Source organism: Echinops telfairi, unplaced genomic scaffold (genome assembly GCF_000313985.2).
Source record: "Echinops telfairi isolate 266 unplaced genomic scaffold, ASM31398v2 ScPeMD7_7407;HRSCAF=8445, whole genome shotgun sequence".
Lineage (NCBI taxonomy): Eukaryota > Metazoa > Chordata > Mammalia > Afrosoricida > Tenrecidae > Echinops > Echinops telfairi.
The window spans coordinates 1670681-1685676 of NW_022111307.1; the positions used below are offsets into that span (position 1 = coordinate 1670681).

A 14996-nucleotide genomic window follows, 5' to 3' on the forward strand; every position below is an offset into this window, starting at 1 on the left:
AGTCTATGCGAACTCATAGCAACCCTGTCGGACAGGGTAAAACTGCCCCCGTGGGTTTCTGAGACGGTAACTCTACAGGAGTAGAAAGCCCCATCTTTCTCTCCCAGACAAGCTGGCTGGTGGTTTTGAACTATGGACCTTGTAGATCTAGATCCCAGCCCAATGTGTAACCTGGGGGTGCCATGCTTGGTAATGTTTAGGGTCAGCCAAAGAGAGGAAGACCTTCAATGCGATGGATTAAAACAGTGACATCAAGCACCACACCCATGGGGAAGGTGCAGGACTGGGCAGGGTTTCAGTCTATCGAAACAGGGTTGCTGTGAGATGACAGTGACACAGTACCATCCAACAACTCCCACAGATACACACACACGTACTTTATTAACAGCAAGACGTTGGTAAGTGTATTTGGATTTTTTTCCCAATTTAATTCTGGAGAGATAAATGTAGCATGGTAATGGCCTCCCTTGGGACCACACAGAGAACTAAAGCCTTTGAAGCTTCTTTTGCTCTGGAAAAATCTGGAAATTGTATAACTAATTGAAACTTGGCTGGAAATTTACAGTTATTCAAGACAAGTGCAGGGGGGGGGAAAGGCTTGTCTGACTCGTAACCATCAGTGCTATGGAAAATTCTATAGTAATTGGAAGGCATACCTGGATTATCTTCAACAGCAACTTTTGTTGGTGGAATGTGAGGATTTGTGTGTTTTTTAAATATTCTATTTAAATTGGAAGAAAAGGAAGTTTAAAGAGTTCCTTTTGTGTTGTGAGAAATTGCTTTCTGTTGATTGAGGCTGCGCTCCTGGAATGTGTTTACAACCGTTACCTAACTTCAGGATATAGTTTCCCATGGAAACAATCTCATAGAGGTTGTTTCACTAACCGAACGACGGCCAGTTAGTTGATTCTGCCCCACAGCAGCCCTATAAGACAGAGCGGGGCTGCTCGTTAGGGTTCCCAAGCCTATAGTTAAAGAAGCAGGCTGCCCCACCTTTCTCCTGTACAGCAGCTAGTCGGTTTGAGGTTCCAGCCTCTCAGTCAGCAGACAAGCGCTGCAGCCACTGCACCACCAGGACTCCTGATTGGATCACTAACAGTCATTGATTCCTCTGTGTTTCTGATTTCTCATCCCTGCTGCCCCTTGTGGAATAAGATTAGTTCTAGCGACCCTTATGTGCTTATAGGTCTATCACTGATCCCTAAACCAAAGTGCGTCAGGCAGTGGATAACTTCTCTTAAACATTTCCAAAGTTCCTCATGTGTAAAAGAACTTTCAATACATCTAATTCCATCAGAAGTAAACCTAAAACTGTCCCCAATACTACACCTCCACACACTGACTATGTTGAAAAGTGTTGTAACAAAGATGGAATTACATCGAAGCAATGGGAAACGTATGTGGGTGAGTGAGTCCTGACCAACATCAGGGAATGAGTGGCCCTGAAAACATCACAGGCCACATCAAATTTGGGACGTTTCTCCTGTCATATTTTTAAACCCTTCTAGAAGTCTCAACACCTCAAACTCAAGCTCAGTGCCATCGAATCTGTGCTGACTCATTGCGACCATACAGAACAGGGTAGAACTGCCCTGTGAGTTTCCCAGACTGTAACTCTTCTTTTTTCCCTTGAAAAAGTGGTTTCTAACTGCTCACCTTTCTGACCACAGCCCAAGTGTAAATCACTACACTGCCAGGCATCCTTCCGAAGAGTCTCTAGGTCATACAAAAGGTAAATACTCAAGAACTAGGTGAGAGGCTAGTTGTCATAACCTGCCCAAAGGACACTGCGAACACTAGGCTTGGCAATCTGCTTCAGAAGGTTTACAGCCCTGCAAGCCCTGTGATGTGCACTTCTCCTGGGCACACCACATGGAGTCGTCACCGTGCTGGCAGCTAGGAGCGATGCAAAGAAAGGCCCCGGTGTTTGTCCAGACCCAAAGCAAGCAGGGTGATCCTGAGGACACCAGGGAAATTCACGATGTACTTCAGGAATGCACCTTGGTGAAACAAAGCTGCTGAAGCCAAACACTTCGCTGTAGACAAGGCAGATCGCTCCCAATTACTGTGAAGAGGAGACTCATCCGAACATGAGCATTCTTCTCCTCCGCATTTCTCCCTGACACCCCACCACCGTTCTCTGCCACTCGGACTGCTTTTTACTTCTCCCACAATCCTTACCCTTCCATGAGTACATCCCACATTCTGGGAATAGCTCTGCTACATAGACTCCAGGAATTTCACATTTTCCGTGAAAAGTATAGCCATCCCATTGTATTCATAAGGAAACCAAAGGTTCTTCCAAAAGGCGTATGTCTGCTCCGGTCAGAGAATAGTCCGGGTAAGACCCATTGCATCCAATAGTAGAACAATGACTACCACATTATTTATTTTATTTGTTTGCATTTACATTTCCCCGCCAAGCTCTGGGGTAAGCGTTGGGTTGCTAACTGTAGGTTGGATGGTTCAAATCCACCATCTGATTTGTGGGAGAAAGATGTAACTATTTCTGTAGCAATTACAGCCTCAGAGATTCTAGAGGTAGAGCCACTGGGAGCTGGGAGCAACATGATGGCAGAGGGCTTTTTATAGGGGCTGAGCCATCTGTCTCTACTTCCCAAGGAAGAAAAATTTACTCACACCAGACATGAAATATTTCCTCCAAATTTAGAAGCAAGTGCCCTAATATCCAGTTGCCTAGGCTCCCTCAAAGCACAGAGCTGAACTCTTTTGCTGTAATGCCCTGGCTCTGCCCCAGCAGAATCACCTTCCCCTGCATTATGGGACTTTGCACTCAGCGTTATGGGGCAGCTCCACCTCAGTGACGCAAGCATGGAAGGAAGGAAGGCACCTGATCATCTCAGAGCCCTCTTGGTGGAGGGGAGCAGGAGTGAGGGGGAGGCCAGGGTAGTGTGTTCTTGGGAGCGTCACACCTATGGCTAGTGACCACTGCATGGGAGCATTACCAAGGGAATTAAAGTGTCACGTGAGATTAGACTACTTTTTTATATTTAAATGTTTAATGCCTCTCTAGTTTATCTGGGCACATCGTATGGGGTGACGGTCTCACCTCGTTTGAAATAGCCAGTCCTGACATTGTATGTGAAATAACGCACCCATCTTCCATAAGCCCCAAACCAACCTCACTGCCATTGAGTTGATGCGGACTCCTAGTGACCCTACAGGACAGGGTAGCACTGCCTCTGTGAGTTTTCAAGACTGTCACTGCTTACTGGAGTAGAAAGCCCCGTCTTTCTCCAGAGGAGAAGTTGGTAGTTTTGAACTGCTGACCTTGCTGTTAATATTCCAATGTGTAATCAGTCCACCATGAGGGTTCCATTTGGCATACTTCCTTGAATGGCATCCTTATGTTTTTCTTTTATTCTCCTGGGTCCCAAAAACTCCCAAAGAAGAGTTAAATTTAGTTGGCTTCCTCCCTATGCAGTTAGCCTGGTTAGTTTAATTACATAAATTAGCCATGCCAGGAGAGAAAGTAATTATTTTTACTTACCAATGTCTATTTCTAGATTGATGGTTTTCTTTTCATCCATCACTCAGCCTATTTTTACTTGGATATTCCAGTCTCCCTTGTAAAGTTATACTTTTACAGCCCTCCGAGTGCAGGAGTCTGACACAGCTTACAGTGTCCTGTACAGCCATGAATCCATTTCTTGATGAAACTGAGTGCCCGTTTTGCAGCATATACTGGCTTTTTCTCAGAGTGTCTCAAGACCATCTTTCAACCACAATTGTACCACCATTGTGTGCTGAACTAGGAAGGCTAGCACTGGCCCCTTCCAGCTGAGAAATCTCCTTGCGAGGTCCATGCATCTTCCTCAAACATGGTTTAATTCGTTGCTGACCCGTGAGACATGTAGTGCTCATCTCTAGTGCTGAGTGGAAAGCTGGTTATTTTTCTGCCTCTGGTGTTTAGGCGCTCTGGACTATTTATGTGTTGGGCTGTTATCCTCAAGGTCAGCAATTTGAAACCACCAGCCTCTCTGAGAAGAAGGGCGAGCTTTCTACTCTGCTAAAGAGTTACAGTCTCAGAGACCCACAGGGGCAGCTCTACCCTGGCCTTTAGCATTGTTGTGAGTTAGAATCCATAAGATGGCAGCGAATGAGAGTGACTGTGATTCACTCATGAAATTGCTGTTCCACTTTTAGTGCATGTTGCCATCTAGTGGGAGCCTGTATAACTGCATGGATCTAAACACAGGCCTCATTTCATTCACCCAAGGGCTAGAACCCTAAGGACATATGGTGTCCCACTAATTATATCAAAATCCACAAGACCCAGAAATATATTTTCATTTATTCCAAATGGTTCCCATTACTGAAAACACATATTTTCAACAAACAGTTCCAACATAGAGAATATTTTGGTCTTGAAAGGATAAAGAAAGCTCAGGAAAGCTGGAAGAGGGGATGCAGTTCCCATTTCCAATGAGAAAGACCAGAAATGACCTTGAGAATAGTCTTCAGAGTATTTACAAAGCATCTGAGAGGAGAGCCTTAAAGTATCGGATAGCCAAGTTGCATCCGTTTAATAGACTGGCAGCCCTTGAAAGTCCTAGACTTAATTCCTGAGCAAGCGTTGCATTGTGTAAAGTGTTCAGACCACAGATGCACAACTGAGGACATGCATGTTCAGAACTCTAGCTGTACCCTGGATTGTTTTTGCCATGCAGCAAGTACTAGATGTGCATCTACTGTGTGTGAACTTCTGTGCTGATGCTAAAGTTAGAGGAGTAGATTTCTTTTCTCAAAACCATTTTATTGGGAGCTGATATAGATATCTTATCTTTCCATAATTCAGTCACATCAACCAGTTTGGTACAATGGCGACCACAACCAGTTTCAACACTTCTTAAACTCCTTCCTATCAGCCATCCTTTACCCTCACACCCACCCCAATGTGCCCCCGGAGCCCTGTCCCCCATGCAGTTTCTATTGGTTCATCAATCACGAAGACAGCCATTGCCTTGGCAGAGCTGGCAGGTTCTCATGATAGCACTTAGTGAGCAATGACTATGTGCTGTAGACTGGGTGAAGAATATTTCTAAACTCTTGTCTTGTGAGGTAGCTATTCTCTTGACCATGTATTTGTTTTACAGCTGTGGAGACTGAGACCATCTGCGTGATTGAGCCTCAGGACCCCATGGTTTTCTTACTGAAGGTCAGAGCTTGACCTGAGCAAGCTCATAGAAGGCTAGAAAGGGAGGTTGTGAAATGTTTGGGGCGTAAGGATCAAAAGGCTAGTGTTTGCTTTGTTTTCCAGGCCTCTATAAAACCAAAGTGCGGACGTATGGTCAGCTTTTCATCAGGAGGAGAGAACCCACATGGAGTGAAGGCGGTCACCAGGGGCCAGAGGTGTGCTGTGGCTCTGTGGTTTACCCTGGACCCACTTTACAGGGAATTGGTGAGTTTTCTGACCTACCCAGAAAGCCAAGTCGATTTCCCCCGGTTAGTGGAGGAGAACTGCTCAGTATATTTGCCAACCACTAATCAGCCCTGATGACGTAGTGGTTACTCAGCATTGGGCTTCTGTGACCTTCTAATCACAGAATCAGCAGTTCAAAACTACCAGCCATTCCATGGGATAAAGACAACTTTTTTTTTACTCCTGAATCATCCTTATTGAGATTTCCTGGGGGGAAAACCAAAAACAAACAACGACAATGGCATCAGGAGAAAGCAATCCATTCTTTCTGGTCACCGGGAAGACTCACTCCTTCTCTCAAGAAATCCCTGAAACAAGGTTTATGTGAAAGTCGGGGCGCAGACACCTGGAAGACTTCTGTTAGTGACTCTTCTTTCGTTACTAACTCATGGTGCCCCATGTGTTCTGAGCAGCTCCTTCATAGGGTTTTCAAGGTTGCATCCCTACAGCTCATCTAGAGGCCTGGTTTCCAAGGTGCCTCGGAATGAGCTTGGCCTGTCAGTCTTTGCTGGTAGTAGTGTGTTTAGCCATTTGTGCTGTCTAGGGACGGACTCCTTTGAAGGTTATTATATGAAGAGTATTGGAAGTAGCTGAAGACAGTTCATCTGGATAGGAGACCATGATCTCTGCCTCACTTGAAAATCTGCACTTGGAATTTCACCTACAAAGATACAGAGGGATGAATGAAGACAAATGAGTAGAAGCCGCTTGGAAGACGCTTTGGGGCCAACATTTGTAATACCTTCTAAATGCTCTCAGCTATGTCCCCTGTCAAAGAGTCACCACTGCTTAAGACAACGGTCTGATTTGCGAGTAGTGAGGGTGCTGTCACTGAACACGGCCCATCAAAGACCCAGCAGCTGCTTGGTGAGGTGGTAAAATTGAAAGGAGCATTGGACTGGGGGCTGAATGGATGGGCTCCGACAGTCTCATCCAGCTCACAGTGGTGACAAGGCCATAGAATTCTATTCTTAAAAATGGCATTCTGTCCAATGTGCCTCTTTAATCTCCTATCGACGTTTGAAAGGGGCCCTGCTGGTGTAGTGGTTATGCATCGGCTGTGATGCGCATGGTCTGCAGTTTGAAACCACCGGCAACCGTATGGGAGAAAGACCGGGCTTTCGACTCCTGTGAACAGTGATAGCCAGGGAAACCCACAGGGGCATGATGGGTTTGGTTTGTCGTTTTGGAGACATTTGAACACAACTTCATAATACACTGTTTGAAAAGAATTTGACTCACATAGACTTTTCTTCACCAAAACGAACTCATGCATGTGGTTTTCTGCTTGTTTGTTTGTTTTAATGATTAAGGGCTTGTTAGGGAGTTAATAGGTTATCACAAATCAGGATTGGTAAATTTTAATGATACGGCAACAGCCCTCCTCAGCCTCTCCATCGTGTGGGCTCTTGGCCTCTAGCTCTGTGGGCCAGGAAACCCACTGGTTACCTCACAGTCCCAGAGTCGCCCTCATTCTGTCTCCTGTTCTCCTGGTCTTGATCTATGGTCTCCATCAGGCTCCCTGGATCTGACCCTGAGTCTCCGTGCCATGGTCAAAGGTGCCCTATTCTCAGCCTGGCCACTTCCACTGGACAACTGGAACCTGCTCTTCCAATGGTCTTGGGTCTCACAGAGTTTTCACACCATGTTCCCTAAGAATTATTTTATAGACATAGCACATGTTTAATCCAAGATTGACTACCTGTCTGAGGACCTACTTGGTTCACCAAAGGAAAGCAAAAGCTGAGCCTTAGCACGGGAGCTTGGAGAGACCTCATTCCCTGTGCACCGGGATGAGGAAGCAGGAGGAGCTGGGGAGTCTCCAGGGAGACCAATGTGAGCTCAGACCTGAACGAGCAGATGATAGCCAGACCTAGGACAGAGAAAAACCATTGGCCTGGCAGATGGGGACACAGATACTAAGTTCTAAAAGCCTCAAGTGGCACTGAACAATCTCCTTCCCCTCCTTTTTTTTCCCCTTTGTGCCTTTAAACCTCCAAATTGCCGGCTTTCCTCTGAAGCTCTCCTTCTATGCTAAGTAACCTACACAAGTTACATAATAGAGAGTGGAGCATGCACCCATTAGTCTCTGGTGGATTATGTGGTGGGCTGCTAACCCCACAGACAAGAGTTACCAACAGCCTCTCAATGGGAGAAAGATGAGGCTCTCTACACCAGTAAAGCATTTCAGTCTCAGAAACCCACAGGGACCATTCTATTCTCTCAGGAGACATAGTGGCATAGTGGTTACATATTGGGCTGCTAACTGCAAGGTCAGCAGTTCAAAACTGCCAGACACTTCACAGGAGAAAAACAGACTTTCAACTCCCTTAAAAAGTTACAGTGACAGAAACTCACAGGGGCAGTTCTACCCTCCCCTATGTGGTCACTGTGATTCAGAAAAGACCCGATGTCGGTACGTTAGGTTTGGGCTATACCTATAAGAGAGGACCCCTGGTGGTGCAGTGGTTACCCATTGGACTGCGATTGGCAAGATCAGCAGTTTGAAACCACCAGCCTCTCTCTGAGAGAAAGATAAGGCTTTCTACTCCTGTAAAGAGTTACAGTCTCAGCAACGCCCAGACACAGATCTACTCTGTCTTACAGGGTCACTATGAGTCAGAATCAACTCATTGGCAGGGAGTAAATGATTATCCCTCTTTAACATTCAACTCAAAAGACACTCAATATATTTCATTATTCAGCATCCCAGCACTCTTTCAGTGTACTATTGTATCAAGATAAACAAACACCAAGTAAATTCTCTCTGCTCCCATGCCAAAGTTCCTTCCAGTATTAGAAAAGCATTGGTTTCTCAGTCTCCAGGCAGTACTGACACACAGTGGCTGCAGTGCTGCCTCTTCAGAAATGAATTGAATATTTCGGTGATGTCATGTCTATAATTTGCAACACCTTGTGATTACCTGAGAATCTTAAAAACAAAAACAAACTTTGGTGACGAAAATCCAAGTTATGTACAACCTGTCGTTACAAACCAATCCCCCTAAAGCCTGTGTTAGTATGGGTATACTAGAGAAACAAATTCATGGACACTCATATGTAAATAAGAAAGAAGTTTTTATATAAGAGCAATTGAATATTGAAAAACTCCCAGCCCAATCTAGCTCAAGTCCATAGGTCCGATACTAGCCCATATGTCCAATACCAATCTATAAAGTCCTCTTCAGACTCACAAACCACATGCAATGACACTGAATGCAGGAAGATCACAGGCCAGTGGGATGGAAGTCTTCTGAATCCAGTGGTGCTGTAAGCAACTCGGGGCTGGCAGGGGTCTCCATGTGGCTTCTCCGGCTCCAGAGGTCTGGTTGCATCAGTGTAGGTCCATGTGGCTGCTCCAGCTCCCAGGGTGTAGCGCCATGTGTCTTGTCAGGAAAGTGTGTCTATGGGAGTGAGCAGAGAGCGAGAAATGTCTCCTGCCTCCAAGGAAGAAAATCTAGGAATTCCGAGAATTCTCAGGAGAAGGCCATGTCCACACAGAGGCTTCATTGGTTATATCTTGATTGACAGGTCAGACTCCACTCTTAATCCTCTCAAGTCCCCAAATGACACCAGATTATGTAACTACCATAAGCCTATTGTATTAAAATTTTGAAATACATACAATGGTTAGTAATGATAAATGGACACTGCTTTGCAAGATGCATCAAAAAATTTGTGTTGATATATTACTGTATTAAGGATATTTTAATAATTCTGCATTTTTGTGTGTGGTGGGGTGCATAGAAAAGTATATGTATGCTGTATACTAGCACAAACTTTGGACTAACTACCCTTAAATAAAACTTTCCCTAAAGGGTCTGACTTATGTATGAATTAGACCTAAAAACAGGTGAAGGGATATAACTCAATTACTGTCCAGATGCTGTCTGTACTGCCATCCGGCTTCCACTCTGCAAGTGGAATGAATTGGTTTGGGGAGAATTCTGATTATCAGGAGATTTGAAGGCTCCCCAAGAGAGTCCCATAGGCCACAAAGTTCAGGAGTCACGTGGGAGTGGCAAGCTCTTCCACCCTGAAATGCTGAGTGTGGATCATTTGCTGTCAACTAGTTGTTCAGTCTGGCAGATACCAGTGCATATGAACAATTGCTTTAGCTGACAGGTGGGATTCCCAGTAAGAGAGGAGGTGAAACGATGGGGAAGCTTTCAGATAGAGATTGGTGGTTCTCTAAGAAGGTTTGGCGGATTGATGTGGGCGGGGGTAGGGGGTTATGGAGCAAGAAAAAGCACAGGATATGATGGACGCCAGGTGCAGGTCACTGGATAGTGTAAGTGGTTAGCACACTTTGCTGCTAGTCCAAAGTCCCTCCAGAGAAGGCCCCAGAGAAAGGCCTGGAGAGACACCTTCCCCCCACCCCCAACACCAGCCATTTTAAATGCTGTTGGACACTTTTATTTTGACATGCATGGAGCCGCCATGCATCAGAGTCCAAGTGGTACCAACTGGTTTAAAGGGTGGTGAGTAGTGAGCAGGGAACTGACATGCTTTGGTCAGGCTGGATCAATCTTGTTTCCCAGGGATTGTATGCCTCCACTATTGATTGTCATATCTTGGAGTAAGAGCCACTGGCTTCTAATGGATGGACCCTAAGGATGCTGCTAAATATTGCACAGAGAGGCTGTGTTAGTCTGGGTACTTTGGAGAAACAAATCCACAGCAACTCACGTATAAGAGAGAGTTTTATGTAAAGAAAAGGTGCATCACGAAAACATCCCAACCCAATGCTGCCCAAGCCCACAAGTCCAACATTAACCCATTAACCCAACACCAGTCCACAAAGTCCTCCACCTCACAAAACAGAGGCAATAATGCCAACTGCAGGAGGAAAGGTGAGTCAGTGAACGAACAAGCATCTCAGCACTAGCAGAGGTCTCCACACGGCTGCTCCAGCACCCAGGGCTGCATCGGGATAGATCCATGCGGCTTCTCCTTGGGGATGTCTTGTAGGAAGTCAATCTTGCAAGCTGAAGCAGGGAACTGCTAAGGCAGCTGCACCCAGTGCAACCATCACAAAACAAGAGACCCAAGAACTAGAAAGGCGAGGCTCACCACCCATTTATCCCTCCGCCTTTCAACCAGCCCCACATGTGATTATCGGCCAGGCTGGCACAATTAACTAACTCAGAGGCCTACAACTAAGAATTATTCAGCCTAAAATATCAATAAAGCTGAAGTCAAAAAACCCTAGCCTATACTACCAAAAGCAAAATCAAGCTCACTGCCACCGAGTTGCCTCCAGCTCGTAATGACCGTAGGTAGGGTTTTTAGGCTATAGATCTTTTATAAGAGCAAACACCTCTCAACTTTTTCCTCTGGAGCAATGGGCGAGTTTGAACTATAGACCTTGTGGTTGTCAGTCCAGTCCTTACTCAACAACTCTACCATGGCTCCCTAAAGCAACTGTTATGTGCACTAAGGAAAGAAAAGTAGAAAGGGAACCTAGCAGACTGAGTGACATTTTAGACATCAAAATCTGTGATCAGCTTTTTAGACGGAAAATTGGGGGACAGTGGTGATTTTTCCTGAGAGGGAGGATATGCCAAGAACTAAGTCTGTGAGGGGGAAATGGTGACTTCAGCGGGGGACACTATACTAAGTTGACAAGGGTTATGGGACCACCGGATGAACTTATGAAAGGGCGTTTAAAAGTTCATGAAAAAAATTCCATGATCTTTTCATTCCATTTTTTATTCTATGAACTATTTGAAACCCCTCTCATACAAAAGGACTCCTCAAGAGAGAAATCTTGGAAAGTCAGCGTTTAGTGAGGTCAGAGAAGACCACCACAGTTGGGGGCTGAGAATGAGGTCTAATATATGACGGGAGTCAGCATCAGCCATGTGCAGATGGATGCCTGGAAGTGTTTGGGAGTCAGCTGCCGCTGGACTGATTATTATGCTTGTACGAGAAATGTGTAAATTGTCTTTTTTTGCAGGAGCGAATTCAGGCTGATGAAGTGATTGCAGTCCTGGACCAAGAACAGCAAGGAAAACATGAGCTCAATATCAACCCCAAAGATGAGCTATGAAACTGAGAAAGAATGTTCCCTCAAATATTTATTTAAATTGTTAATCTTATGAGAACCTCTTTATTTTTGTACAGAGCTGTGGTATAAGTTAACAGGTTAATATGAGTCCCCAGATCTCCCTTCTGTTCCTGAGGGTGGGTGCTTTGCCTCACTCTATCTTTCTTTATTGGATTCTCATCAGTTCATCTCTCAGAGCCCAATCACCATCTCCCACCCCTACCACCCACAATTCATTTGCCATGGATTTAAAAGCTGGAGCAGGAAAAACATATGTTCCTGGTGAGGCTCCTATCCTTATATATGTACAAGTTCTAAAATTGGTGTGTGATTTTTTTCTCTGACTTTTCTGCCTTTCTGCCTTTACGTCACATCCTCTCACTGTGCTGACAGCCACGGGCTCTTACTGTCCTGCGTCAGCTCAGCCTTGACCCCGGAGATCCCCTGGCAGGGTCAGGGCGTCAAACTGCTTCAGACTGGTGCAATCAGATCTGATGAGGTGCTACCAGAACAAACCCAAACTTTACGAATTGGGGTGAAGTGGAATGGTTACCAGAATAGGAAGACTTCTGGGTTGAAACTCTGGAATGGGAGGCTTGGAAGAGGTGCACTGAGTGAGCCTTGCAGGAGCCTCAGGGGGAAGGACAGTGAAGTGTGATCCACATGGTCATCTGCCGCCTTTGAGCGGGAGGTCAGGCCTTCTGACTCTGCTAGTCATGAGATTAGTTGCTATGCAACGCACATGCTGTCCTTGTTTTCTAAGAGGGAGATTAAATTTATAGCAGGGTGTCAACCCTAATGTTTCCTGTTCCATTTATCATTCTAGTTCCCCACATCTTACAAATTTGGGTCCCTTCTGGTTTTGCTTCGCCAGCATTTACTGAATCGGGAAGAAACTCGTTCAAAGTCCTGGTGAGACTGTGCGCTGCCTCCGTTACCACTGGTCCAAGGGTCTTCTGGGCGCTGAGAAGGAGCCGCTCTGAGGAGGACTGGGCAAGAGAGAGGGCCGCCAGCTTTTCCAGGACCTTGGCGGAGTTGCTGGCCCTGCTATTTTCACTAGAGAACACACTTAGCCTGGGAACATGAGCCCCCCATCCACCGTGCTCTGGAGAGATAGCCCTATGAACTGTCTTTAAAAATCTCATCAGTGTACCCCACTAACACCCTCAACCCCACCTGGTTCAGGACACCATTGCCAGGGTTCCTGAGAGAGGGATCCACTGATGAGAAGGGATATTTAAGAGAAATTGATTTCTGATGGGCTGCGATCTTCTCTTCATCTGCACATGGTTAGGTACCCCTCCTCTTTGCTTCTGTCTAGTGCTTCCATATGTGCTTGTGGCCTGTCTGTCTAATAAAGAGAGCCTATTTTAATATCTGTCACTTGGAATTATTCTCTCAAATAGTATTAGCTTATCTTCAGATATTGGTTTTGTGGTCTCACAGGAGATTTGGGGACAACCCAGGAACAAGGTGGGACTGTCACTGGTTTTCCTGGCAGGCTCTCTGTGGCCTGGAGGAAGGTGGGACCCCTGTTTGTCGAAGAAAGAGAGATGGTTGGTGAGCGGTGGAGGTACTTCAGACTAAGTCTGGTCTGGAGCCCTAATTCTCCGAGGACACGGAGCAAATACTGTCAACAGGAGCTGGAGCGCTGCGAGTCTCGGAGAGCCGGTGCTAACCAGCGGAACTGGTTAGCTGTTCCTGTTTCATTTATCATTCTAGTTCCCCACCTCTTACAATCTGCCTCTGTGATGGGCAGCCACAGCAGAGACCTTTAAGACACAGCCATCAAAACCGTTCCTAAATTTCGGTGGACAATCTGCTAATTATGATCTTGATTCGTGGTACAAACTTCCATTCTCTGAAGCAGAACCTTTGACCAGTCATCTGTTTCCTACCCAACCATGTGGTTGTGTTTTCATCAGGAAGAGCGTGAAGAAGGTGAGGTGCTAATCCCAGCCCACCGGCTAGAACCTGCTGTGTCACCTAGTGTTTTTCCTCTGCTGGGTCTAGTTTTCTTTCCTGAAAATCACGTAATTGAATGCAATAGTTTCCAAATCCCTCCCTCTTGTCCTAAATACATAGCAAAGTGAGCCAAAGATGCAACTGATTTTAGAAACCTACCCCGATATGGCCAACTTGATTTCTACAGAAGTTGTGCAAACTGTGATTACATGGGTTACATTTGTATGCGATTTTTCAAACCTTAAACCCAAATATAGGCCTAAATGCTCCTAAGCCTCAAAAAGGTAGATTGCTATTTATTTATGCTCCTGCTGGGAAAGGCTAGCTGGCACTGGAGTTGCTGATAGGAGGATCTGGGGGAGGATCTAATTTCTGTTTTCTGGCAACAAGGAATCAACAAAGAAAACAGTCATTGCTCTTTGCCTTCCCACCTTGTGGGTGCAGCGTGGCCCTGCAGGAGAGGCAGGGACTGGTGCCCAGATTCTGAGGTTCAGTCCCACAGAAAGGGGGTGAGATCCCCAGCAGACGTGCCTGGATACATGGACATCTTGTGCCATTTACTGACAACACAGTGTAGCTACTCCTGTTGTGCAGGTTAACCATGTTATTTTATACCCGGGACATCATGTATACACTGAGGCACTTATTATTTTAATCTGTTCCACATCAAACCACACATAATTTCATTCACATATTTAGGGAGTGCCATTAGAATGACTTCAAAAATAAAAATCAAGTTCCGAGACTGCAGTGGATGTACGACATGTAGGGAGATGGAAAGCCCATTGGAATTTGTGTCGTTTTCAGAGCTGAAAGGGCTCAGCATAATTCCATCTTTCTTTCTGGAAGAGGCCCGAGGTGGAAAGATCATTCCATACTGCTGTGGTGCGAAGAGCTGGCAGTCCACAAAGTATTTATTTTCATATGTATTATTGCATTGACTGTTTATTATACCCTTTTGAGATAGGTCTCTGTTCTCATTCTCCAGAAGAGGAAATAGAGGGGCAATGAGACCGCATGGCAATACCCAAGATCACACCAGTCAGTAAGAAGTCAAATAATTGGCTTACAGCATCGTCTAACTTCGAAATCCCAGGAATTCACTTTAGAGTATAATGTATGTCAGGACCATGATTGCAATAGAAAGCCCAAATATGTGTGCAGTCATTACTAACTAATCACATGTCCTACACTATCCATTAAGGATTCCCTTACTGATTCTTCTCAAATATTACTTTTGGTGACATATCAACCCAGCCTTTTGTTATTTGGACTTTTGGGTGGGTTTTGTTTCTTTGTGTTGTGGGGGTAGGGTGTACCCAGTTTACTTATAACTACAAGGGAGAAAAATGGTTAGGCCTTTAGAACACAGAATGTATTTCTGAATTTCCATATTTGTAACAACCCTCCAAATCTCTACCCACTGCCTCTTAGTCCCGTTACAGATGCGGAAACCAAGACCAGAGTCTGAAAACCTTGGACCTGAGCTAACACACCATGAACAAGACTCGGCCGAGCATCTATCTTTCTTAGGTTTCC

The 14996-nt window shown here is 45.4% G+C and overlaps 1 protein-coding gene across 1 annotated transcript in view; it reads left to right on the forward strand.

The window, feature by feature from the left end:
• The window catches only part of P3H2 (prolyl 3-hydroxylase 2), a 212082-nt gene extending 199216 nt beyond the window's left edge, over positions 1 to 12866 (forward strand). Inside the window, exons 13-14 of the mRNA XM_004713460.2 lie at positions 5282 to 5422; positions 11403 to 12866. Of these exons, the coding sequence (XP_004713517.1) occupies positions 5282 to 5422; positions 11403 to 11495 (234 nt within the window). The 3' untranslated portion in view covers positions 11496 to 12866. The remainder of the gene's footprint in view (positions 1 to 5281; positions 5423 to 11402) is intronic.
• Positions 12867 to 14996: the final 2130 nt, after the last annotated feature.